Source organism: Lentinula edodes, assembly GCF_021015755.1.
Source record: "Lentinula edodes strain Le(Bin) 0899 ss11 chromosome Unknown C8R40scaffold_73, whole genome shotgun sequence".
Lineage (NCBI taxonomy): Eukaryota > Fungi > Basidiomycota > Agaricomycetes > Agaricales > Omphalotaceae > Lentinula > Lentinula edodes.
In genome coordinates, this window is record NW_025764379.1 from 74,069 (window position 1) to 97,679 (window position 23,611).

General features: G+C 43.9%; 7 protein-coding genes across 7 annotated transcripts; 3 read left to right on the forward strand and 4 right to left on the reverse strand.

The window, feature by feature from the left end:
• Positions 1-1,125: 1,125 nt before the first annotated feature.
• On the reverse strand, positions 1,126-3,042 carry C8R40DRAFT_1074956 (uncharacterized protein; the record flags this gene model as incomplete). Its single annotated transcript, XM_046226787.1, has 10 exons — positions 1,126-1,224; positions 1,284-1,355; positions 1,422-1,465; positions 1,498-1,662; positions 1,714-1,875; positions 1,933-2,130; positions 2,220-2,319; positions 2,470-2,617; positions 2,776-2,885; positions 2,941-3,042. 10 exons carry the CDS (start codon positions 3,040-3,042, stop codon positions 1,126-1,128), a joined length of 1,200 nt encoding a protein of 399 aa, XP_046079356.1.
• Positions 3,043-4,459: 1,417 nt separating this feature from the next.
• Positions 4,460-4,672, forward strand: C8R40DRAFT_1062496 (uncharacterized protein; the record flags this gene model as incomplete). Its single annotated transcript, XM_046225472.1, has 1 exon — positions 4,460-4,672. A coding segment is annotated over one exon (213 nt), but the record flags the coding sequence as incomplete, so codon positions are not given.
• A 711-nt stretch (positions 4,673-5,383) lies between these two features.
• Positions 5,384-6,041, forward strand: C8R40DRAFT_1062498 (uncharacterized protein; the record flags this gene model as incomplete). The annotated part of the gene is made up of 6 exons (XM_046225474.1): positions 5,384-5,472; positions 5,524-5,609; positions 5,667-5,684; positions 5,742-5,845; positions 5,918-5,940; positions 5,996-6,041. The coding sequence occupies 6 exons, from the start codon at positions 5,384-5,386 to the stop codon at positions 6,039-6,041; spliced, it is 366 nt and encodes a 121-aa protein (XP_046079358.1).
• A 1,957-nt stretch (positions 6,042-7,998) lies between these two features.
• C8R40DRAFT_1135560 (uncharacterized protein) lies at positions 7,999-8,665 on the forward strand (the record flags this gene model as incomplete). The annotated part of the gene is made up of 3 exons (XM_046229357.1): positions 7,999-8,372; positions 8,397-8,432; positions 8,527-8,665. Exons 1-3 carry the CDS (start codon positions 8,197-8,199, stop codon positions 8,663-8,665), a joined length of 351 nt encoding a protein of 116 aa, XP_046079359.1. The 5' UTR covers positions 7,999-8,196.
• Positions 8,666-9,477: 812 nt separating this feature from the next.
• Positions 9,478-10,300, reverse strand: C8R40DRAFT_1074958 (uncharacterized protein; the record flags this gene model as incomplete). Its single annotated transcript, XM_046226788.1, has 5 exons — positions 9,478-9,545; positions 9,598-9,801; positions 9,880-10,003; positions 10,055-10,192; positions 10,247-10,300. 5 exons carry the CDS (start codon positions 10,298-10,300, stop codon positions 9,478-9,480), a joined length of 588 nt encoding a protein of 195 aa, XP_046079360.1.
• A 9,889-nt stretch (positions 10,301-20,189) lies between these two features.
• Positions 20,190-21,538, reverse strand: C8R40DRAFT_1074959 (uncharacterized protein; the record flags this gene model as incomplete). The annotated part of the gene is made up of 7 exons (XM_046226789.1): positions 20,190-20,218; positions 20,244-20,460; positions 20,605-20,706; positions 20,755-20,889; positions 20,945-21,016; positions 21,064-21,190; positions 21,390-21,538. The coding sequence occupies 7 exons, from the start codon at positions 21,536-21,538 to the stop codon at positions 20,190-20,192; spliced, it is 831 nt and encodes a 276-aa protein (XP_046079361.1).
• A 1,520-nt stretch (positions 21,539-23,058) lies between these two features.
• On the reverse strand, positions 23,059-23,596 carry C8R40DRAFT_1062436 (uncharacterized protein; the record flags this gene model as incomplete). Its single annotated transcript, XM_046225466.1, has 2 exons — positions 23,059-23,242; positions 23,292-23,596. The coding sequence occupies 2 exons, from the start codon at positions 23,594-23,596 to the stop codon at positions 23,059-23,061; spliced, it is 489 nt and encodes a 162-aa protein (XP_046079362.1).
• Between the last annotated feature and the right edge of the window lie 15 nt (positions 23,597-23,611).

A 23,611-nucleotide genomic window follows, 5' to 3' on the forward strand; every position in this document is an offset into this window, starting at 1 on the left:
ATCCGATTCCCTTCGCTAATGCAACGTATCTATAGACCGAAAACACCATGAATTTTCACCGTGTGCTACTAACGTTATGAGTTAAACTTGCGTCTTCACCACCTTCATCAATGAGGTCCATAATGGAGCCAATACTCGAGAGCGAAATCGTCTGCGGTATGCAATTGACATATTTAAAGTCAATTACGCGTGTTAGTTAATATTTGTCGACCACAAACTTACAACACAACGTGGAAAACATAAAATTTTACCGGAGGGGTATGTAAGTACTGGATGTCCATGGCACACATCTCAGCGCAATGTGCGTAGCATGGGCCGGCTGCTCCTCAATGGCACCGTGTCGGTTAACCTACCTATCTGCCTACCTACCTTTAGCTTCGGATACATCGTCAATCTGAAAAATATGATAGTTTCCGATAAATCTGAATATCTCAGATGATGTACCCATGTACCCTACAACGTCATAGTCCTATTCTATCCAAGCTGCCGGATTCATTACCTGTGTGGTCATGATCATAGAAATTGCACTGCGAGTGGAAGTTTCTATCATGAAGACATGCACAGTTATCGTTCTTGACCATGCTTCTACTAACTAACGCAGTTAGTGCATAATTCGATTCATGCATACCAATCTAATTTAGCTTGCAATGGCCCACCATGTGTAGAGCTAAAACCGTTCTCCAGCCATGTAACAGTCATAAAAGAACTTCGCGTTTTCATCGGAAACTGTCATCGGGTCTTCATCTAGATTCTATAGATCGGTCGTTTCCCACGTCATGATAAGTTACCGAATGACCCCATTCATTCAATTTAAGCTTTCCTACCCTGTCGACAATATAATTCACAGGCTATGCAAACACAGACGAAAAGGATGGCGCGATGAAAAGCGAACGAAACTAGAACTTAACAGGTAAACATGGACACTGCTGGTATACAGTACAAAGAATTCGATATAGACATCAGTACAATTTGAGCTCAGTGCCAGCAGATAAGCAACTGCTATTTTCACCTCAAAGCACGAACACAGTTCACGTTTTACGACACAGATCCGAAATCAGATCCAACAAGTTCAACCCTTTGCTTCACAGTACGGCCAACCAAAGCTTTGCGATGACCTGGTTAAGCTTAACGATGACATTGCCATTCCATTATTCGGTATGTCGTTGATGAAGGATCCCGAAGGGTAGAGGCACCAAGCTTGCGATGGAGAGGGAGCACATTGACCTATCGTCATGATTATCAATTGAAGGCAAAAAAACCCACATAGTACTCATTACTGATACCTGAGATCGCTCTTCCTTGACTTTCCGTCTCGCAACAATCAAACTCATTCCGAAAATCGACTTGGCGTGAGTCTGCACATGGTAGAGATGATATTGTGTTCACAGAGCTCATCATTGGATCTGTGAAATCGCACTGACTATTCGCGTATCCTGTTCGAGATTTTCAGTACATCTACCGTATTCTGACCACCTATCGTACAAAAATGACACGTACTAAGATTTTGAGAAGTATTTGCATCGCGTGCGTTATTCCAATCACCATATCCAACTTGCAAAACCTCCGACTGCGTCACAGATGACTCCACAGCAAAAGTAGAATTTTGCACAAGACGATCATATTCGTTGAAAAGCTCTTGTAGAGTATATTGACGAGATTGTTCTGGAAGGGTATGCATCGATATAGCTCGAATACTATAATGCAAATACTCACCAAAATCGTGTACCGCATCGAGCTCATGTTTGTGTTCGCATGTCTCGTCAAGATTTGGGTAAAAGATTGGTTCCACTGGGGATGCTAAAACTTCATTATTCGACTGGTCTCCCAACGCAACGCTCAGTTCATTGAGGTAATCTTCGAACGTATACTGATGAACTACATCGTTGAATGAAAGTCGTCAATTTTCTTCTATTACAACAACGCAAAGCTTACCAAAGTATTGATATTCATCTTCGAACGAGGTGTAGTTCTGGTTCGACACCGCAGGTACATTTTCATCAGAAAATATGTCAATGTTTCGACAGCTTTCCGCGATAAGCGTATGTGGAAACGAATCGTTGTTCGCGATAGAGAACATCTCCGTTCTGTTCATAGTATAACCATTCATATCTGGATCGCATCCGACGTGACCTAAGTATAATACAATAAGAAGTTGTACTAGTAAATAAGAAAGATACCACCTTCGACAACTGATCGATCTGTTGTCAACAATTGCTCACTCGATACGTCCGCGAATCTGTGACCGCTACGCATAGAACAAATGTTGTTCTCTCCGGAATCGTTTGATTCTTGACGCGCAACGCCGATAAAACCCAACTCCTTGAGAACAACCGTTAATCAATGCATATCAATACGAAATATTGCATACTGCCTTGCTTATAGAACATTCGTTAGTCGACATCGAATCTACATCCTATTTTTTTTTTAAAAATGTCGCAGAACGCAGAACAATGGAATAAAATATCGTACCTTCATAGCTACACTGGCATTGACTTTGCTCGAACGCCTCATATTGATGCACTTGTATATTTTGTACCATTCGAGAAGCCAATCGAACTGCTCGTCCTCCAAAAGCATGTTATCCATAATATAGTATCTTTTGACGATGTTCACACGACTGCATTTGCCATGCGTACCGCATTGGACACAGTTCAGAGCGTTATCACGAATACTACACGACTGTCCTATCGTCGGACACCTTTCGCATTTCTGAGTGTCGAAGTTAACAGCGTGCAAGAATAGTAAAGAAAAACAACACTCACGATATAACCATACCTGTTGTTTATTGCCCTCTTTTCTTCCCTTGATAGCCTCGCACGATAGGCAGTAACGAAATTTCTCCTCAATTCGTCTGTCGCCCAAACGGGACTACCCAATTCCGATAACTGTATCGATTAGCGCACTTGTACTTATATCCAGAAAGTAAACAAAAATACGTACTCTTTTTCTCCAGCATTTTTTTGTTCCAAATTCCGGATATGTTCGTTCATTCAGCGACAAAGGACGACCTTGATACTGGTCATGCTGGTAGTAGTCATCCATTGGCGATGGCGACGAGAAGGAGAAAAGACAGAACACGCGTGCGAACAAGTATCTGGTAAAGAGATCTTTGTCGGAGAAAAATCAAAGCCACCCAACGTCTTTCTAAAATGATAATTTAAAATTACGAGTCTAGAGCCCGTACAAATACGCATGTCGGACCCATATCAGTAAAATGAACAGACAAAATAGCAAAAAAAAAGATACAAAACCGTTCAATGGGCGATGATCCAATTGACTCTAGCGCCATACTATCATCTATATCCTGGAACTCCACCGATGAATCTTCTACCTTATTTCCGAGGGTACATGCCAGTTGAAAGCATCAGAAAAACCCTCTGATCTCGTTTCATGGTGTAGCATTGCTGTAGAGTAAACGTATCATCCGCGACAGACGCTGAAAGAAGTCCGGCCACTTTGGCACGTGTCCTCAATTTGATTTGAAACAATGCCGAACACGTAAAACCTTACCTGCACGTTCAAGCTGCAAATCTCTCTTTCTACCGTTATGTAGATCGTTGCACGGTCAGCAGCATCGACAACAAAAGGTATCCAAGCAGGTCCGAAACATTATGAACGACATCGACCTAATACTAGCTAATACTTCGCACATACGCCGCTCTTTCCAAATATACTCGCTCGGTTCAATTTAATGCTGCTTTTTTGGACCAGCTCACAAAAAAATCATATTATTGCCTGTTTACTGACGGTAACCGTACCAAAATTTTTCTACGATGCTCCCACAGGTGACTTTACACTCTATATAAAATCCATGCTCAATATTGACTTAACAGTTCTTGCACTTCAACCGTTCGTTTCGTCTGCATCGAATCGACTAGAAACACCAGCTTTACCAACAATGACATCTATAGTTGACGATAAGCGTATAGAATTCAATCATATGCTAGGTAAACACTTCGTACTATCAATCATCTGCAGTCTAAAACATCACAGATCGTGCAGTCTCAATTCTAAACGACCGTTGGCCGACCAATATCATACCATCGGTTTACAGAAAACCTGCGTCTGTAACATCATCACATCATTCTGTTCTAACATCAGTCAAAACCACCAACGCCGCATCGCTCAAACGCTTTGTTTGCGAACTTCTTAGATGCTCGCGTTCGTCGTACACCGTGTTCGCTACTGCGTTATGTTATCTTGAAGCAATTCCATTAGAAGCGTTCAATACTGCATGCTCGGAAAACTGGTATCATCAGGATGAACGAAACAGGAATCGGATCGTAGTAGCCGTCAATACGACTGGTAACGAACTAGGAAACGCTCATGTGTGTACTAATTCCACTCAAACCAACATTTCCATACTAACATTCACATCTTACACCAGTTTATCAACGAAGACAACGATAATGCGCGGACTTCACCTTCGCCATTACCGCTGCTTCCATCTCCTCTTCTGTGTCCTCGTCGCACCTTCTTGGCCACCATCATCCTCGCTATGAAGTTCCTTCATGACGGTACATACCCAAACCGATACTGGGCAGAACTATGCCGGCTTACACCCAGAGAAGTAAGCCGCTGTGAACGCGCTGTTGGAAACGCACTGCAATGGCGTCTCTGGGTCGGTAAGAGTTACCCGTCATTTGATGTTAGTACCATCTTACCTGTATAATTATTCAAACTTTGTTCGACTCGTGCTGACTGTGAACAACTTATTAACCAGAACTCATCTGCAAAAAGAAAGTGTACATTGTGAAGAACGCTACTAAATGAAACGAACGTACTTGGTGTCTGACATTGGTCGTTCTATCAGGTGATGCAGTTCGACCTGAATTTTTTCCTTTTCCTTCATGCGTATACCGTTTACAGAAGTCCATGGTCGTGTCTTTCTACACAAATGACTCTAATACAATGTTCCGTACTAAATCGTGAATGTTTCTTTTCTGAGCTACGAACGCTGTAAAGGAAGAAGTTTAAAGTAAGTTTCTGCAATCAAAACGAAGTCCCGTTCTCGCTAAACTCCGAACGAAGATCTCAATCACGTTTACAGAAATTCTGTTTCCCAAATAATCCAGGCTAAGTTTCCATACCAAATCCGTTTCGCAAATTACTTCGAGGGTGAGAAACTGTACCGATATCAGTTGCACTATAAGAAGCAAGCTTCGTTCCATCCTCTCCATCTGTTTACTGTTCCAGTTGAAAACGAAGATATCGTCTTTCGCATCAAGCAAATACACCATCCTCATTGCATCAATTCTGCATTGACTTCGCAGTCCTCTTTCTCATTCGCAGTTCGACATGTTACAGGTATTCATTCTCCTCTCAATCTATTCTATGATTGACTCCATACGGACAGAACGATGTCGTTCATAAACGACTCTATATGAGTACTAGTAATAGCACTGCTGGCACTCGGCAACATAATATGACCTGTGTCAGATACAACGCTCCGGATACTCCAAAAGGCTATATGTAACTTGTCCTTTTGATTTACCATGTCGTCAATGTCATATTTTTTGGCAGTATTGTAGACGAATATCCATTAAACGGCCAGGTCCTCATGATCGATAAAGAAGATGATTTTATTTTGTGGTCGAGCCTGTGGAAAGGTAAGTACTCTACTCAGTGACTAGACATTGCGATCTAACTACATGCATTTTCGTCAGCTTTAGGATCCTGTGAAGGTATGTAACTCGAATACTACCACTCCTTTATATCATACTCAATAACGAACAAATAAGTAAATATTACAAGGATTCTCGAATTACGCCCCGATCTTTCAAGAGCGATACGAATAATAAAGTTAGGGAACAATAAAATACATGGTACCTGGATGCCATTTGAAGTACGTTCCAACTTCTTAACTTAACTTATCGACAACATTTCTTATATTATATCGCACAACATTCTGTTACAGATGGTTGAGACATTGGCAATGAAGTAATCTCTTGCTCAAACTACCGCCTATTATAGGATCCTGATCTAAATTATACAGAATTGCATGGCCTATCAGAGAACATTTAATACCTTTTTTTGGGTAATGCTGAACGTATATAGTTCAATATCATTCTGACATAGATTTCACTAGTCCGGAGTTCCCATCGAAATGCATCGAACCAATTCATTCGCCCAAACACAGCCGAGTATACCACAAAAGGAACACTACCGCACCACAACAAACCCGCAATCTGCACCTCAACACTAGCACTACAACGTCAAACAATACTGTCAATCCACCAAATGACCTTCGATGGGTTTATTATCAAGCTCCTGTCGTTGATCCTTTGTCAACATCTCCGAATACATCACAATTTCGATTCCATCGATCGAATTTGGATTCTTACTACACTGGAATGAACCAAACGCTACAAACAACTGATTCAATCGAAGAGACGCGAAACGCTCGTCCTTCCACTTGTCAATTCTGCTCTTCATTATACTCGAACCAAGCAAACCGATCAATTTCTCCATCATTTCCAACGACGAACTTTCAAACATCCAGTATGGCGTCTGAACAAAGTTTATCGACTACTCCCGCATCGACTTCTGAAAACGATAGATTCTACTATCGAGACGCTACTTCCAACATGTCACCGCGTCGTACCTCGATTATGTGGCCGCCTTTATCGATGTCAAGTGGTCCTAACACCGATCATATCGAAAATGCTAGAGCCATTCTTCGACGATTACAACAAACTGACGACGGGGTCTAATAGGTGCGGTATTCAGCCATTCATCTGCAACGTACGAATACTAATAGCTATTATTTAGAATGACCATGATATCATACTATAACTGATCTCAGAATGTGCTACAAATTTGCTTGCTCCGATTACTGCCTTTCGAAATGTATGTTGTTCGAGATGAATTCAGTTTGTGTTTTTTGTGTACACCCACAGGGCTAACATTCAATAACGATGATTTGTACATACCATACTCATATCGTTCTCCATGATCCTACATAATCTTTTTGATATAGAAATACCCGCTTGTGTCGTTTTGAGACCACACCTTGAAGTGGAACTTTGTATATATCTGTCATCCAGTGTAATCAACACTCGATATAACAGCATAGTCTCGCGGGCCACTGTACGCACTGATATACCCTGCTATACATACAGAGTATACCTTAACATCTCCCCTTATTCCATACGGTCCATTCCAAGGAGCAAGATAAGTTTGGAATATGTTGGGCCATTCAATGCCTTCATGAATATGTTGGTGACGTTCTTGCCTGACCTAATTCCTTGGATGTGTATCTCCCCGCTAGCTACCTTCTCCCAAATGTAATGGTGACACATTTCAATGTGTTTCACCAGGATATGCTGTTTCAAATTTTCCATGAGGCACACAGATCTAAAATTATCCCCCAGCATTTCAGTCAGTCCCTCTTGTCCAAAGTCCACCTCCAAGAGGAATGACAAGAACCATATTGCCTATTGAGCCACCTGCAAAAAACCTATGTATCCGGACTCTGTGGTCAAGAGTGCTACTGTTGCTTGTCCCTTTGAGCTCCATGACACTGGAGCCCTGCCCATGAATAAAATGTACTTGGAGCTTGAACAGGATGTATCCTGGCAGCCTGCATGGTCTGAATTGATGTACATGTAGGGTTTCAGTCCCGCGCCTGGCTGTCAGTCCAACAAAGGAGCTCGGTAGGTCAAGGAATAGTCCAATGTGTTAAGGATATAGACGGCAACCCATTTGACACATCCCCAGTGCTCCTTCCCTGAGTTGAGCTGATAACATGCCAGTAAACTCCCTGCAAATACCAGATCTGGCCATGTGAATACCTGGCCCCACAGTATTGATCCTGTGATGGCTCCATATGGCTTGTCTTCCATGAACACACAGTCTGTCTCTGGTAGTGGGTTTGGTAATTGATGAAGTTTGATGTGTGGTGGTAGTGGAGTATTCCTGCAGCGTACATGGACCAGGCCAAAGTAGGGAGTTCTGGAAGTGTGGAAAATCTGTGATGTGGGCTCATATTTTGATGTTGATTCACTCTTGTTTTTGTGCATTTCAAGATAGATATCCTACCACAACAACAGAAAATACTATCTTTTCTTCACTTACACTCTAAGTAAAATCTGAATCTACAGGCTACAGAAACCTGTCTCTATTTTCACCATGTTACACCAACAAAAATTGACAACAATTTTGTGAAATTTTCACACTCTACCTCTACCCAAAAAAATGTGGATTATGAGGACTCATAATGCACTGCTATGTGCAGCAGCTGTCACTTCAGTATGTCTAGCTGTTGAAAGCCCAGTTTTAGCCAAGAATCCCTTTGCAATTGGAGCAGGCTGTATCTCTACTTTGATCAGCCTGTGTCGTCAATATTGGAATCCAAGGAACAGAATACGGGCGTGATGGAAGGAGAAAAATCTCAGGAGACTCCATAGGATGCTGCACACCAGACAGGTCAAGTAGAAGGAGCTGGATGATGCAAATTTGTGACTGCATACTCGGTATGATTAATCGCCTCAGTGTTTGTATGGTTCTGCTCAAATTTTTTCTCAGCTTTGACAAAGACAGTCTCTCTCACCTCATAAAGGTCCTTCATATACCAGACCCATTTGTGACAACACATTGTGGTTACCAGTTCCAAGCATTTGATGCTCTATGTATACTTTGTGCTCACTTGGCATATCCTGCATGATTGTCTGACCTACAGGCCAAATTTGGCATCCATGAAGCTCATATATCAACCTGCATCAATGATCTCAGCTCTTACATTCACAATTCCTGGTCTCATCTCCCTAATCTCCATCCCAATCTTGTTCACCCCAGCAATCTCGAGCGCTATGCCAGTGTCATTCACACAGGTGGATCATCAACTAAAGTTGCAGCATTTGTTGATGGTACTATCGACCTCATCTGCAAGACTGGTACAAATCAGAAAATTGTATACAACAGTTACTATGCTGAACATGCATTGAAATTTCAAGGACTTTGTGCACCCGATGGCATCATGCTGATGGTGTATGGTCCAATCAAAGGGCGGCATGCAGATGGTGGCCTCCTTGCTGCATCTGAGCTGATTAGTAAATGGAAAAATAAAGGATGAGGGTTTGGTAACCGCCAACTAGTCATCTATGCTGATCCTGCATATGCTGAGAGCGATGTTATCATGTCAGGTCAGAATGAGGTATACACACTTCCTGCCCTTGAGCAACAACTAAACACGAAGATGTCGCAATACCGCCAAGCAATTGAGTGGAAATTTGGAAAAATATATCAGAATTGGCATGCATTTACCTTACACAATCAGCAGTGACTTTTTCTTTCTCCTATCAGTTTACTCTTTTCAGTTGCATGTCTTTTGACTAATGCTCACACATGTTTATATGGCTCTCAAACTTCGCAGTACTTTGATCTTGCACCACCTATGCTAGAAGGATATTTTGTTCATATTTAACACTAGTGCTGTATATACAATTATATGAGCCTATTTCAAACAAGACAATGCAACTACATATTGGGAAATTGATTCTCTTTCTCAAGTGTATGGAAAAATTTGATGTGATGTTGTAAATTGTCTGGAGATGAATCAGTGCTATCTAATAAAATGATGAGAATGGAATAACGTACTGCTGAGGCCTTGAATAGCAGTGAGCATTTGTTTTTCCACTTCCAATTTTTCTCGCTGAATGCTGTTATTCTCCTTGGCAAGCCTGACTGTACTCTCCATGGCATCTGCCTCAGCATGATTTACAACACTAGCCAATTCTCTGAAAACATCCTTGATCAATCCTGATACAGCATTGTATGCTGGATTTCCTGTAGCTTTTATGGCTAAATTTCATTTGTGTGATTGCATTGTTTCAATTGCCTCGGTGTCATAAGAGCTTTCATTGTCCTAGGGTTCATCACTGTCAGACAACGCTGCCAGGAAATCTTCATTCCACCGGCACTTTCGACCTAATTCTTTCTGCTCAAGTGTTTTTATGGCCGCCTCACGTGCTTTCTTTCCAGCAGCTTCTTGAGCTGCCAAATTCTGAGAGTTACAGTTACCTTATTGAGAAGAATCTGACTACAAAACATGCACCTGTTGCTTTTCTAATAAACCCTTAGCTTTCTCTCTCTCTACCTCGTCTATCTCATGGCACAATCCATCCAAAATTGAAACATAACTTGTATATTCACATTCAGAAAGCTGAAGCTGTTTTGGGGCCTGATGTCCATCCTAATGATAGATAAATGTTTATGGCATTAAAGGAAGAATCTTTTGAAGCCTTACATGATGCATTTTGACCATCTGGTTAACCTTATCTTGTGCTGTTTTCTTTGACATTGGTGGGTTCAATCTAGCTTCATTCGAGACTAAATCTCTGCCAAGTGGATTGAACCTCTCCATATTTTACAGCAAATGGTTACTCTGTATGGTTTGCAACTATTAATTTGGTGGCAAATAATGATGTGAACTTTGTTTTTGGTTGCCGAGAAGAAGGCACATCAAGAAGTGGATTATTGTCAACTTCTTGCTCATGTTGGGAAGGGTGAGATGGATTCTTCTTCTTTCTACCTCTACAAGACATTACAGAGTACCAGATTGTGTTAATGAAGTGCAACTAAGAAAGAAAGCAAATATCTCCAACTCACATAAATTCACTAAAAATTCTGTGATAAGTCACATGGCAGAATTTCCGTGCTTCCAGAACTCCCTAGTAGTCAAGCATCCTTTAGAAGTAGGTTTTCTGTGATATCGTTATGGCCTTGGTTTCCAGGTGTTGCCTGATGGTCATTCCTAGAAGCACCTCCATTGTCACTCTGTTTGCCTTCCATTGCTTCCCAAGATCTGCAATGGCTTTGTCCTATCTGGCGGCTGTCAATGACTCTACACAAATGTCATCACCATATGTACCGGTGATGGTGTACTCCACACCGTCCCATTCATATCAGATACAGGGATCTGCATTGGACATAATATATTTGTCTGTTTTGTAGCCATTTGCCACAGTTTCTTGCCAGTCATGGTTCCCTTGCATCATCCCATAGATAAATTTCTTCAGTTTGCAAACTAGTTGTTTGATCCCTGATTGTATAAATCCCTCAGGCTGTTTTATGTACATGTCATGTATAATTGGGCTGTTCAGAAATGCGACAGTGAAGTCTACTTAGAAGATGGATAGTTGTAGTATTGCTGTGATAGCTAGAACCAGTTGCACAGTTTCCATCCTTGCCACACCTCCATATGTTTTGTCATAATCCAACCCTTGTATTTGTGTGTAGCCTTGTGCCACGTACTGGGTTTTTGCTTGAGGAGTTGACCCTGGGAGTCGAATTTAATAGTGTAAGTCCATCATCTTCCTGTTAGGTTAGCTTCTGGTGGTAACCATATGAGGTCCCAGCAGTCCTTGTCTATTAAGGTTTTGAATTCCCTCTCCATTGTTTTGCACCACAAGCTCAGGTACTTCATAGCCTGTTTATATGATTGTGGAACCCAAAGATCTCTGACAGTGGCCGCAAACAAATACAGTGTCTGGGTTATCAATGTGAATGGTGCTTTTGCCACTGTTTCGGTTGTCCACTACTCTCCTCTCTGTTCAGCTGCCTGTTCCCTGACTTGATACTCCCTGCTTTCAATGTACCTGTGTGACAATATGTGTCCTCTTCTGCTACAGCGCGTGGGTTCTAGTGGGTCAGTTACCTCTTCTTGGTGAACAGAAGGTGCTGAATGTATTGGCGTCCCTACTTGTGTATTCTTGGGTAAGGTAATTGTTATAGGTATTTTCATAAGTTGATCCCTAGTTCCACTGCCCTTGATAGCTTCAACAGCAGGGTCATAGGTCTGGTGTCATGGACTGCAGTCTAGTTTGGCTGTTCCCAAATGGTTCCTCTTTGTTTGCATTCTCCACTACCCTTGGTCTACGTGTCTTATGCGGTACTCCCTCCTCAAACATTACGTCATGCAATTCTTCAACCTTTTTTGGCTCTGGAATCCACACGTGGTAACCTCTCCTTTTCATATACCCTAGCAATTATCCCTTTACTGCCTATTGTCCCAGCTTGCCATCAGTGCGTCTCCTCGGGAAGATGCAATATGTCATGTCTTTTGTTTGTCCAGGCCTCAACTGGCACAATGTCCGGGAACCTTGCGGATGGAACAAAGTTGTTCACATATATGAATGTGGATGATGCCTCTCCCCAGAATAAGTATGAGAGCTTAGTGTCTTCTAGCAGGGTACATGTACCCTCTATTACTGTTCGGAACGACCAATCAGCTACTCCATTTGCACCAGATGAATTGTATAGTACTTTCTCAATTGCTATTCCGTGTTCTGCACAATATGTATCTATCAGGCCATTGTTGAGCTCACCCCCCTCCATCTATCCAGATTGCTCTCAGTATTTTCCCTGTCTGTTTTTGTACCATGCCTTGGTATCCGTGTAATGCCTTGACTCCAGTTTCCTTCCTCTTGTGCATTAGGTAGTGGGTGTTAAGATCATGTACATCGTGTAACTGTGCCAGGGGCCACAAGGTGTCTAAGGGCGGAGGGCCAAATGGGACAGTAGTGAAGTTATTAACAACACCACCATTACGCCATTAGTCCTCAAAGATTGAGAGTAGAAAAGAGGAGAACCAGGAGCAGCCAGGTTGGAGCAGTGATAATGCTGATGACAGGAAGCAGACCAAAGAACCTTATCAATCCTAGGGTCAGAGTAAGAAGTACCTCAAGGCAACGAGCCTGAAGACTTAGAGAGTAGCAACAATATAGGGGAAGTCTCAAGTCAAGGATGTTAAGAGGATAATCCAAGCTGGGAAGGAGAATCTAAATTAATAATTAAACTGAGGAACTACAGTATTGTACAGGCAGTATTTATATCTACAGATCGGGGCATCAGAGCAGAGCGCCAGACTAACTACTAGAACCTATACAAGTAGCACCTGCAGGGTAGAGAAAAAGACAATAAGAAGGGACTAGAATAAATGGGTATGTGTAGCGAGAAGCAACAATAAGGAGAACATTACAATAAAACAGTGGATCTTGGAATACCGAGCACCAGAGCGGGGCACCAAGGCATGGACTTGACAGTGGGGCACCCTGCGGTATGATTTCCAGTTATTAAACAGCATCAAATATGTCGCTCCTCTACAGCTCTGTGTTCTCAAGAGACCAAATAGGTCTATATGCACTCTTTCCAGTACCTGTGACTTGTGGGTGAGAACCTCGTCAAAAAGGTGTTTCATAGCCTTCCCATATAGGCAATCCTCACACATTCTGTGTATCTCTCGGCTGGTGATATTCAATATGTCCCAACATTCTGTGCCAAATAAGGATGTCCACTGGTCTGTCCTGTGCATGAGAGTAATTGACCGTTGTACCTCCAGACTTCTAGTATCTCTACCTCATACATTTTATCCTGTCTGAATCCTTCAAGCATTGATTCACCATTTGGTGCTCTTACTGTCACTATTCCCAGTCCCCATTTGCCTCTCATGCCTCGGTTATCAACTGTGGACAGCAATATCAGGTTGTGACTGAATGAGGGTGTGTGCTTCACTCCCGGGAGCTGTATTGTCCTCTCGCCCTCCTCAATTTGCATCATAAACTAGACCATTCTGGTTCCTCAGTATCTGGAACCTTCCCGCTTCTCCGGATATGGCGTTGTTGCCGCCTTGTCTGTGTACTTCAATGTATTCTATAAAGTCCAAACATTGTATCAAGCAGTGCTCCAAGGTGCCTGAGTTAATGAATGTTCAGATTACTGGTACAGGTTGCAAACATAAGGGGGTTTTTCCATGGCAAGCAATACATTTGCTTTTTGGGACTACATCACAGCTAGTTACCCTGTATTCTACATCCTGCTTCCTCCTCTCCTGCTGACCCTTACTCCCTAGAACAGGATTGCTTTGTGTGGGTTTGAGATCAACATTTGACTTGGGTTCCTGGCCAGATTCTAACATACTCAACTTGTTGTTTGCCTGGGCAGACAGCACATATGTAGCCATGGGTAATGTGACTTTGTTGGGTTCCAATTTCGCTGCATTCACGCTCATCCCTGCTCTTGCCTTATTTTGTTGTCCTGCCTTCAGCCATTGTCCTTTCAAGGATGATGAAGGAGTTATAGGATCAGGATGTGAGACGAGCTGGCTGGCTCCCCGCGAGTCCAGCTCTTATTGTGGTAGGCAAAGGTGTTGAGGGGCTTCGCAGTTTGCCCTGATCTACCTTGAAGCCCCCTTCCCATTTCCCACTTCGTCCAACAGTTCCTGCTCACCTTCCTTTGATGAGTCTAGGATGTGAACGTTTCAGATGTCGTCCATTCCCTCCTGGCACAAATTCGTTCTAAAGGACGAGTTGAATCATCCTTACAACCTCCCCCTTGGTTGGCCATCCCTCTTCCTCGAGTTGAATCGGCCTTGGAAGCTCTTTCTGAGCTTCCTTAATCCTCCACTGGTCGTTCCAGTGATTCTGGGTTAGGACAGTCCTTTGCCCAGTGCTCCTTTCATCCACAACGCATGCAGATCTCCTGTCTTTGTCTTCTCCACTTCTCTGCTCTTTCTTTGGGAGTCCATTTCCTCCCAGTATCAGCAACTCCTGCCTGAAGGACTGCTTTGGTTCATTCTCCTCCGTCCCTGCAGTGGCAGCAGTCTTCCGCTCCCCCTCGACCTTTGTTATCATAGTTTTCCTCTTCCCCCCAAGCTGCAGACGCCCTCTGTCATCCCTCTTTCCAGTTGGACCTGTTTTGGAACCTCCCTGTCACAGCTGGTTTCAGATTGGAGGTCCAGACGTCAGCTGAATCTCGTTCCCTACTCAAGGGGGATTTGTAAGAAGCTTTGGGTGCTAACTCCAACCCGGGGAAGCGACTCAGCCATCTTTGCAGTGTTTTTTCGCTGTGGAGGTTCCTCAAACTCTCCGCTTGCGCATGTACCGCTCCGTCCAGCTTCATGAATACTCTAGTCCATTCATCATATGATTGAGGTTCTTCCCTTCCAGTCACAACTTGTAAGGGCAGCCAGGAAGCTACCCCTTTCTTGATGTATGTTACCAGGGCCTCGTCGTTAAACCCGGTCAGAGGAGCGTACTCGTTGAAGCGGATGAAGAAGTTTGCGAAGCTTTCCTCAGGCATTTGCTTCATCCAAGCCAGCCTCCTTCTTGCCTCATCTGCTTCGCTGATGGGTCCGAATTTGGAACCAAACTCCTGTTTGAATTCTGTCCAGTCCTCAAGACAGGTATACTCCCCCCTCAGTCATTGCTGATTCAATGTATTGAAGTGGGAGAGCGCAGCGCCAGTGAGATGACTGGCTGCCGAAGCGCATTTGTCCTTTTCTCGAGCAGAGATAGTAGGACGTACCCCAAACATCCTCTCCAAACTGAGGACCCACATTTTCCATGCAGAACGATCGTCACCTGCGAAACTCTCAATCTTACCAATGTCGAGCTTCAACTCCATGATGATTTGATTTTTCTCCTCGTTGCTCTCCCATGTAATCCGTCCTTCATTGGGGTTCATAGGAGCTGCCTTATGGTGCCAACGTTGTCGTGGATCGTATTACAAGGGTTGGTCAGGGTCATAGCGTGTTGGAGGTACTTCAGGAGCTCCCCTCTGTCGTCATCGTTCCTTCCCCCCTCCCTACTTGACTGAGTGTGTTCCCCTTTGTTGGACCCTTCAGAATCGTTATCACCCGGTCCTCCCGAGGGTGGTGGTGGAGGAGGGGCACCTCCCCCGCTCCTTCCTACCTGTCCCCAGTGATCCCGTCTGCCTTGGCTTGGGAATCTTTCTCGATTTACCTCGAGTAATTTGAGAGGTGTGGGGGAGGCGCTCTATTAGGGGGTTTAACCCCTCCTCTGTCTCCTCCACTTGCAGTTATTCCACCGTCCTCCAACGTGTACCTTCCTCCCTCCGGTCTCATGTACTCCCCAAGCTCTGCTCTTTGCATGCGAGCTCCCCATTCCTGAATACGCATCCTATCCACACTCGAGGTGGTGGGTAGCGGAGCTGTTTGTCCCTCCTGAGGGTTTCCTTCCCTAACTCCCACAGGAGTCCGTCTGGTAAAGGATATTGGCTCTGTAGCTTGCCAGCTTCTTGGCTGGGGAACTACAGGAGAGGGACCCCTCTCCTCGTGTCCTCTATCATTACCATGGGCGCTTGCCCGGATAATCCTGCCATGTTTCCTGTTTTGGAAAGCGGTCCACCAGTTGGTATTCCCTCTGCTGCAAATCCTTTCCTTACCTCACGGAGTTGTTCCTGAAGCGTCTCAATGACTCGAGCCTGTTGTTGGATCATTACTACCGACTCTTGAGAGTGTGCCGAGTTGATGGCCATGCTAGGTCAGTTTGTCTGAGCTCCAGTTACAAAGGGAGTTCCAAAAGGAGCTCCCTGCGGGGGTACCGCCTCTTCGAGAACTGCCAACATTCTTCGTTGGTTCGGAACCCTTTGATTCTCCGCTCCCACTGCCTGAGACTGCATCGATACCGACCCTTGATAGGGTATGACTGATGGATTGCTCAGTCTCGGAGGAATGTGTACAGGGTTGGGAACCAGCCAAGCTGTCAGATCTTGTCCGGAGATCCGGGATGAATGTTGTGCGCCATCCATCCTTACCTCGCCAAACTGGTATCGCTGCGTCGAGACTGGCGTTACCAGTTTCGTTTGCAGGTTAACTCTGGGGGTAGGAGTCAAATTTTGAACTAAGGCATATACAGTGGGGGAGGTTCCCGGGTGTAACTGGGGGCTCCTCGTGGCCATATTACCGGGGTTAAGGACTTCAGGAACCTCGTTATTTCTGGGCAATGAATGTTTCTGTTCCAGGAAACAGCCATCAGAAACATGGAGCTGCCCTTTCTGGTCAAATTGCTCCAGGGGGAACTCCCCTGCACTCTCTGGTTCGCATTGGACCATGTATGAGATTCCCCAATTGTCCACGACCAGTCTGCAACAGAATTCCAAGGCCCTTTCTAGATTCAATCTGGAAAGTTCCTCCGACAGCATCAGACTGTCTGATTCCACTAGTAACATCCGATGTCGGGTCTCCTGCAAACACAACATTGCTTCGGACTCCTCACTTCTCACCAAAAGTTGGTGCATATGCCTCATGGGCGTGTAGGTATAGACTGTCTGTCTGCTACGGACCCGGACAGGACTATCCTGATTGGGCATTGATTCCACTGGGGCAAGGAGGTGTGCAGTAGTATATCTCCTTCGTCTACGATTTTTTGCAGCGATTAAATTGGCATCCTCGTTACATTTTTCATCGATTTTAGCTGCCACCGCTGCTAGGTTTGCATTTCGAAGTATTTGGATAGCCTGGCAGTTAGGGATATTAACCCTCGAGGGGGGAGGTTTGAATCGTACAGCTCCTGATCTGTAATTAGAGGCACGATACAATATCCGTAGCCCCGCTTTGCCGCAGAACTCCTTCTCCCTTCCATAGGTATGAGGGAGGAGGGGAAGTATTCCCCTCAAGTTTCGGAACAATCGCCCATAACATGCCTCTGCCTCTAACAATTCCAACATCCTCTCTGGGTCCAATAGGACGTTGTACAATCAGAGAAAGTCTGATCGGTTTGCCGGGGTCATCAGCCACTGTTGAGCCTTCTCTGGGAGGTCTATTGCCAGTTGAGTTCCCACTGTTAGGAACTGTACTCGTAGGTCTGAGATTTCGAGACCGTCTCCCAATATTTCAATCTCATCGACTCCAATACCTCCCTTAAGACCATTGCTACGTCCTTCGGGATACACTCCTGGATTCAAATAACATCTTCCAAACGCAACATCATTTCTGACAATGGTTGCACTGGGAAGTTGGTCCTGCTATGATGTATCGCATGTGTACGCTCCCAGTTGGGCATTTTCGTAGCTGGACTCTTCAGGAGACTGAAGAGCGAACTTCGTCATCTTGGGGGAGGAAGGTTAAGGAACTGTACAGGAGGAGTCGGTAACCTCCAGGATGACGTCCGAGACTGTTTGGATACTGCAGGTGATACCCTCCTCTCCGGAAGTTTTTCCTGTTGTCATACCGTAAGAGGATCCGCAGTTTCCCCCTGTATCCTTTCTATAGTGGCTACTTGGCTGCTAACTCTTCCACCCGCGTTTGAAGCTGACTTCATGTCTAGCTGCGGTACCGGTCCAGGGGAGGGCCTCTTGTTCCCCAGGTAGGAGAATAGGCGAAACTTCCCATGGGACTACTGGCAGGTTGGGCGTAACCCATGGAGGTATACCTCCATTGTGGTGGTCACATCCCAGGTTCCACGGAAGGGGGCTCCTGAACCGCAGGTTGATGTCCCTCGGGGGTCCTTACGTTGCTAGCAGTTTCGTCCCGAACGACTGTTCTGGGATGAACATCAGACGTTGACCAGCTGCTACTGTGATGACAGTGGAGCTAGCAGCCTGGTTCGACTTTTGAGCTTGTATCGTGTTTCCACGAGATAAGGCGCTCTGTTGTTTCTTCAATTCAAGTTTGGAACTAGAAAGTCATTCTGTTGACGTCGCAGACATTTCGTCACGATGAGTCTGTTTGGTGACGGGATAGCTTAGTATAATGTAAGACCTGGGTCAGAATAGATCTTAGGGTAGGTTTTGGTATAAGGAGTTTATGTTGTAGCATGCTAGGAGCAGGGTGGGGCTCGAAGGGAGCTATGGGAACCATGACTGAGGACGGGAATAACCTAGTAGTGGTTGGAATAGAGAGATGTGACCCTTGAAGGGGCTCCTATAAGGTTCAGGGAGGTCCCTAAGGCGTAGGTAAGGGAGGTAGAAGTACGGAACCTAATAGTGTTGCATAGTAGGAGTTGTACTCGCTAGAACATCAACATAAGATTGAATAGGTTGTAGTGGAAGTGGGTCTGGAGTGTGTAAGCTCCTGGAAGATATATGCCCGGGAGGGGAGGTCCCGGGAACTGGGGCTTAGAGATGGACGTCCTCGAGTGCTGGAGGTGGTAACAGAGAAGCAGCACGTAGTTTGATGTAGGGGGTAGCTTCAACGTTACCTAGATCGAGGTCCCAGAGCTTGTGGAGCTATTGGGGAGCTCGAGGAGGTTTTGGAGAGGTTAGCTCACCAAGGCGTTAGGCGTTGGGGAGCTTTAGTATTGTTCAAGGAAGCTCGGAGACTCACTCGGATTGCTTAGACGTGAAGTAAAAGCATATATTGAATTGTATAAACAATTGTAGAGACAATAGACAACAGTAGAGAGAAACAGAGAGTAAAGAGAAATCCGTATGGTTAGCAGGTACAAAGGGACAGGGACTGGACCTATGCAAAAGGGTGTGTGTTCAAAATATACCAAGCTGGGGCTTGGGAATGTTATGGCACTACTTAAATAGGTACGGGAAGTGAACAAGGGAGCATTGAGGAATCTGGTATGTGTGAGGTAAATGATCGAGATTAGGACTAAATGGGGATTGTTGCAGTGGAAGGATTTATGGAATGATGTATTATGGGGATCTGGGGTGTATTGTCGAGGCTGGGTTGAGGCGGGAAAGCTTATGGAGGACCCGGGAGGTCCTGGGGCAAATGAAGCAGTCCCGTGGGGAGCTAGAATGATGAGGGGAAGGTTCTTCGAGGTCGGTTAGGGGTATGGTAGGTTGGTCAGGGCATGACAAGATGCTCCCACCCTATTTCTTCCAAAACATAAGCTGCATTTTTTTGGATATTGCCATGCAGTTTACCAGCATTGTCCCTTGAACAATGAATCTCTGAATAATTCTTGTTCATGTCAATGGTGAAATAGTATTAGCAAGTACACATATCACTTATGACTCAATATCTAAATTGCTGACACTCCTGTAGATAACAGAAAATAGTCCTGCTTACCGTGATACAAGGTTATGTTTTCAAACAGTATCATCCCAATAGATCCTTCCAGTGATCTATTTTCCTGATCATCGAACAAATTTTTTTCTCTTCCCGAGGTACCTGGACGAATTTCTCCTCAAACAAGAAACAATTGAGTCTATTTTGAGATCAGTTCATATCAAAAGACTGAGTAGAAGAAGAAGCTTCGAGGGAAGATCTGAGCATGTTATGTGATCTTCGTTTATGTAAAACAATTATTATATACGCTAAACTGAATTTGACTGTACCAATCATTTTGCGTTCTAACGATGTTCTCGCACATTCCAATCTCATCAATAACGTCTGACTACTCTGCCACAAGCTCATCCCCACCAAAAAAAAAGTCAATCATGCACCGCATTTGTGTCTATATCACCTAATGCGTTGAAAAGACTGCTAGAATTTACTACAGAACCTTGAAATTAACGATATATCCTACATTAGATAATGAATGACTCACCGTAAGAAAATGAGTTGGAGGCACGTATAACGTTGTAAACATATTCTGCAGTGGAGGTGTCCCCGTATATGATGTTCAATGAATTCGGTTCTTCAAATAAACCGATTGATTCGTAACGCGACCCGCAATGCACAGGAACATTTGACTTGACCGTATCCTGTTCATTCCACGCCTTCGTATATTGCATATCTACCAGGTTGCAGTCACCGACGGATAACTGCGATGAATTATAATCATGCAGCGAATCAGATGAGTGAAATTTGTCCTTGCACGGCGTGCTATTCACGTCGTACATTGATGCTAACTGTAATGTATGATTTACACGAAGAATGGCATTCAATCCAACATACTCATCGCTTACCGCAACGTCTTCTCCTACCACATAATTTGCCGATTTGATAGTAACATTTGATCTCGACGGCGTTACAGTCAACTCATCCACTTTGTACCTCGGGATGTCCACCTGAATCGTGATCAACAAAGAACACGGTAACGAAACTGAACTGAATACCGTTTCTGTATCAGGAAATGTCTCTTCGTACTTATCATCTTGAGTTTTCGTACCCACAAAGTATTTGCTGGGTTCGGTTACATTTGTTGGACTAATGACATCTGCACCAGACGCATCTTCATCATGAACATGTTCCTAAGGGGAAATACTCAGTTAAATAGTAACAAATAGAATTCCTCAAAAAGCTTACCAGTTTTTCATCAGAAAGATCCAATTCACTTTTTGTGTCACACGATTGCACTGACATAAAACCTACGCCCACCTATCCAAGCAATCAATGCATGCAGACGACATAAAAAATATGCGAACCTCTATTGACGGCTTTAAACAATGTTGCTTCCTTGCCTTGCGGTACCACCGCAGTAATTGCTCATATTGTTGTTCATCCACTTTCATAGCGTCTGTGATACGAAGTCGAGTAACAACTGCAACGCGACTACATCGACGATTAGGCATGCATGCCCTACATTTAATACTGGTCGAAGCATCGCATGTTATACCAGCGACTTTGCATTGTTTACAGATCTATAATAGACATATACTTCATGGATACATACAAAAAAATATGAAAACGACGACTTACGATATCCTTATATTTTCAGTTAAGTACACGTCTCTCCTGTATCGTCCCATACTTTCTTCGAAGTGCAGCAAATACTCTACACGTTTCCTGTGTCATCCAATCTCCCCCTACGCTAACATCGTCAACACTGAATGCAACCGTTTTGTGTGACTGTTCGCTGTTGACAACCGAGTCGTTCCACTCGTTGCTTGCAAGTGTCATTTATGCTGATGGGAGTAAGCAACAAAGAAGGAAGGACGTTAACACCGCTTATTTTTTTTGCCGCTGGCTTATAAGAACGAAAACTTCGCCAACTTACTTTATTCTACCAGATTGAGTTTCAAAATCAATTACCTGGTTTGTGGCAGTATCTGTCCGATCCTAATACAGTAGATTTTCAATGAGTAATTGATGACTTTATCCAAAGGGTGCTTCATATCTGAGATCTTTTCTCTATATTAGAAACGCAGAAGATAATCCGACGAAGATTATGGGAAATGTTTCACCTTAACGACTACACGACATCGACTCCCGTGTAATTGCGACGAACAGTGAGTGTGATTTGTTTGTGGTTGGAACAGGATGTAATATCGTCAATGAAGCAGGCGCTGTCATCGATGAAAAAAACATATGTAATCTGAACGAGGTGCGCCCGCCAAGCTCAAGTGGGTTTAGATCAAGTAAGTAACGGGTAGTATTTATATCGACGTGAATTGTGACTTCTATCACAAGCGCGTTGGGGATGGACAGTACATCTGCGAAGTCGTTGGATATCAACTTAAACGTGACTGCAGCCACAAGCGACTTCACCTTTGGCACAGAGCCTCATAGCAGGAAAGGTATGTACGTGTAATCGGCTTTTGACACGCCTGAGGTTAACGGGATGTACCTCAGAAGTAATCGGAATTCGTGGCTTGAACACCAACGGTTAACACCCACCGACGACTGCGAACGGTCCCACCTGTGAAAATAAGAAAGAAGTAGGAGTTTCACAGCAACTATTAGAGTGTCACCTACCCGTATAATATTACTTAGAGCAAATAACTGACAGTCGTCGTAATGTTTTGTAGCTTGGGTTCAGTCAACGAACGTCTCACATTGAGCAACGTGCTCATATTGGGACGATGACCCACTACAACATTAAAAAGACAGACGACCCAAGCAAAGTGTGTGTCCCGGAAGGGGGCAGTTTGTAGTGGAAGGAATATACATTTTTGGCATTTGCACAATAGCTGCCGGAATACAAGTCAAACAAAGAATGATGATAGAAAAAAAAACAACACAGAAGGAAAAAGATAAAAAAAGAACATGAATATGGGCAAGATATACTGGTATCAAACCGACGAAATTGAAATCGTTTCGCTGCTGCAGAAAAAATGAGGTATTAGATAACAACTTTATTCCAGAATAGTGAACGGAGGAATTTCAGCAACTTTTTTCTTGATCCTACTTTTCCATAAAGACAACGTCTGGAGACAACACTGACATACAGTCGTAACATCTTGTTCAAAAATTTCTTCGAGTCGTGGCGACAATAGACAGCTAGGTCTGTCGACGGTCTGAAGAATCCATACAACGACTCTTCCTGTGGAGAATGTAGCGCCTTCGCATCCCAAACGATGAAAAAATGATTCAGATGGAATCGAGTTGATCACTATATCGCGAAGGTTTTTCACCCAACGCTCACGATAAATGCTCTACATTTAGTGATATTGATGTTAATGTATAGTTAGTCAAAGCCATTATTGAACTCGTACCCAATGTTTATAGATATAGGGTGGTAAAATATCAACGACCTCTGATAAAGGCGTATCCATGATAAACGCTAACGGCACCTGAGAGATTAACGATGGAGAATCATATTTCGCAGCAAAGCGCACAACGTCCTTCGTATGTAAGGTGAGATGGTTTCTGTCATAAGAAAAACTGTGAATATTAAAGTTACATGAACAGTCGCACGAATCTTAATGCAAACTGAGTAGCATACATTGCGTTAAACAATCTGTACTTCTCTGCTGCCTCTGCAACCAACATTAGATCCTGAAAACCCAACTTCTCCAGCGCAGGCGAAGGACGCGGATAAATGAATTGGAAGAGTATTTCCAGCACGGCGCCCGTTTCCGACAAACAAACTGTGTCACTATCGATAAACTGAACGAACACATTGGCTGCACATTGCAAATTCTGTTTGTGTAGGCGAAACAACAAATTGTCAGAGGACCTAATGGTGATATCTGAATCATTCGCTTCGACTGCGAAAAAAAAAAAAGGGCAGCACATTAACTGTTGCTAAAG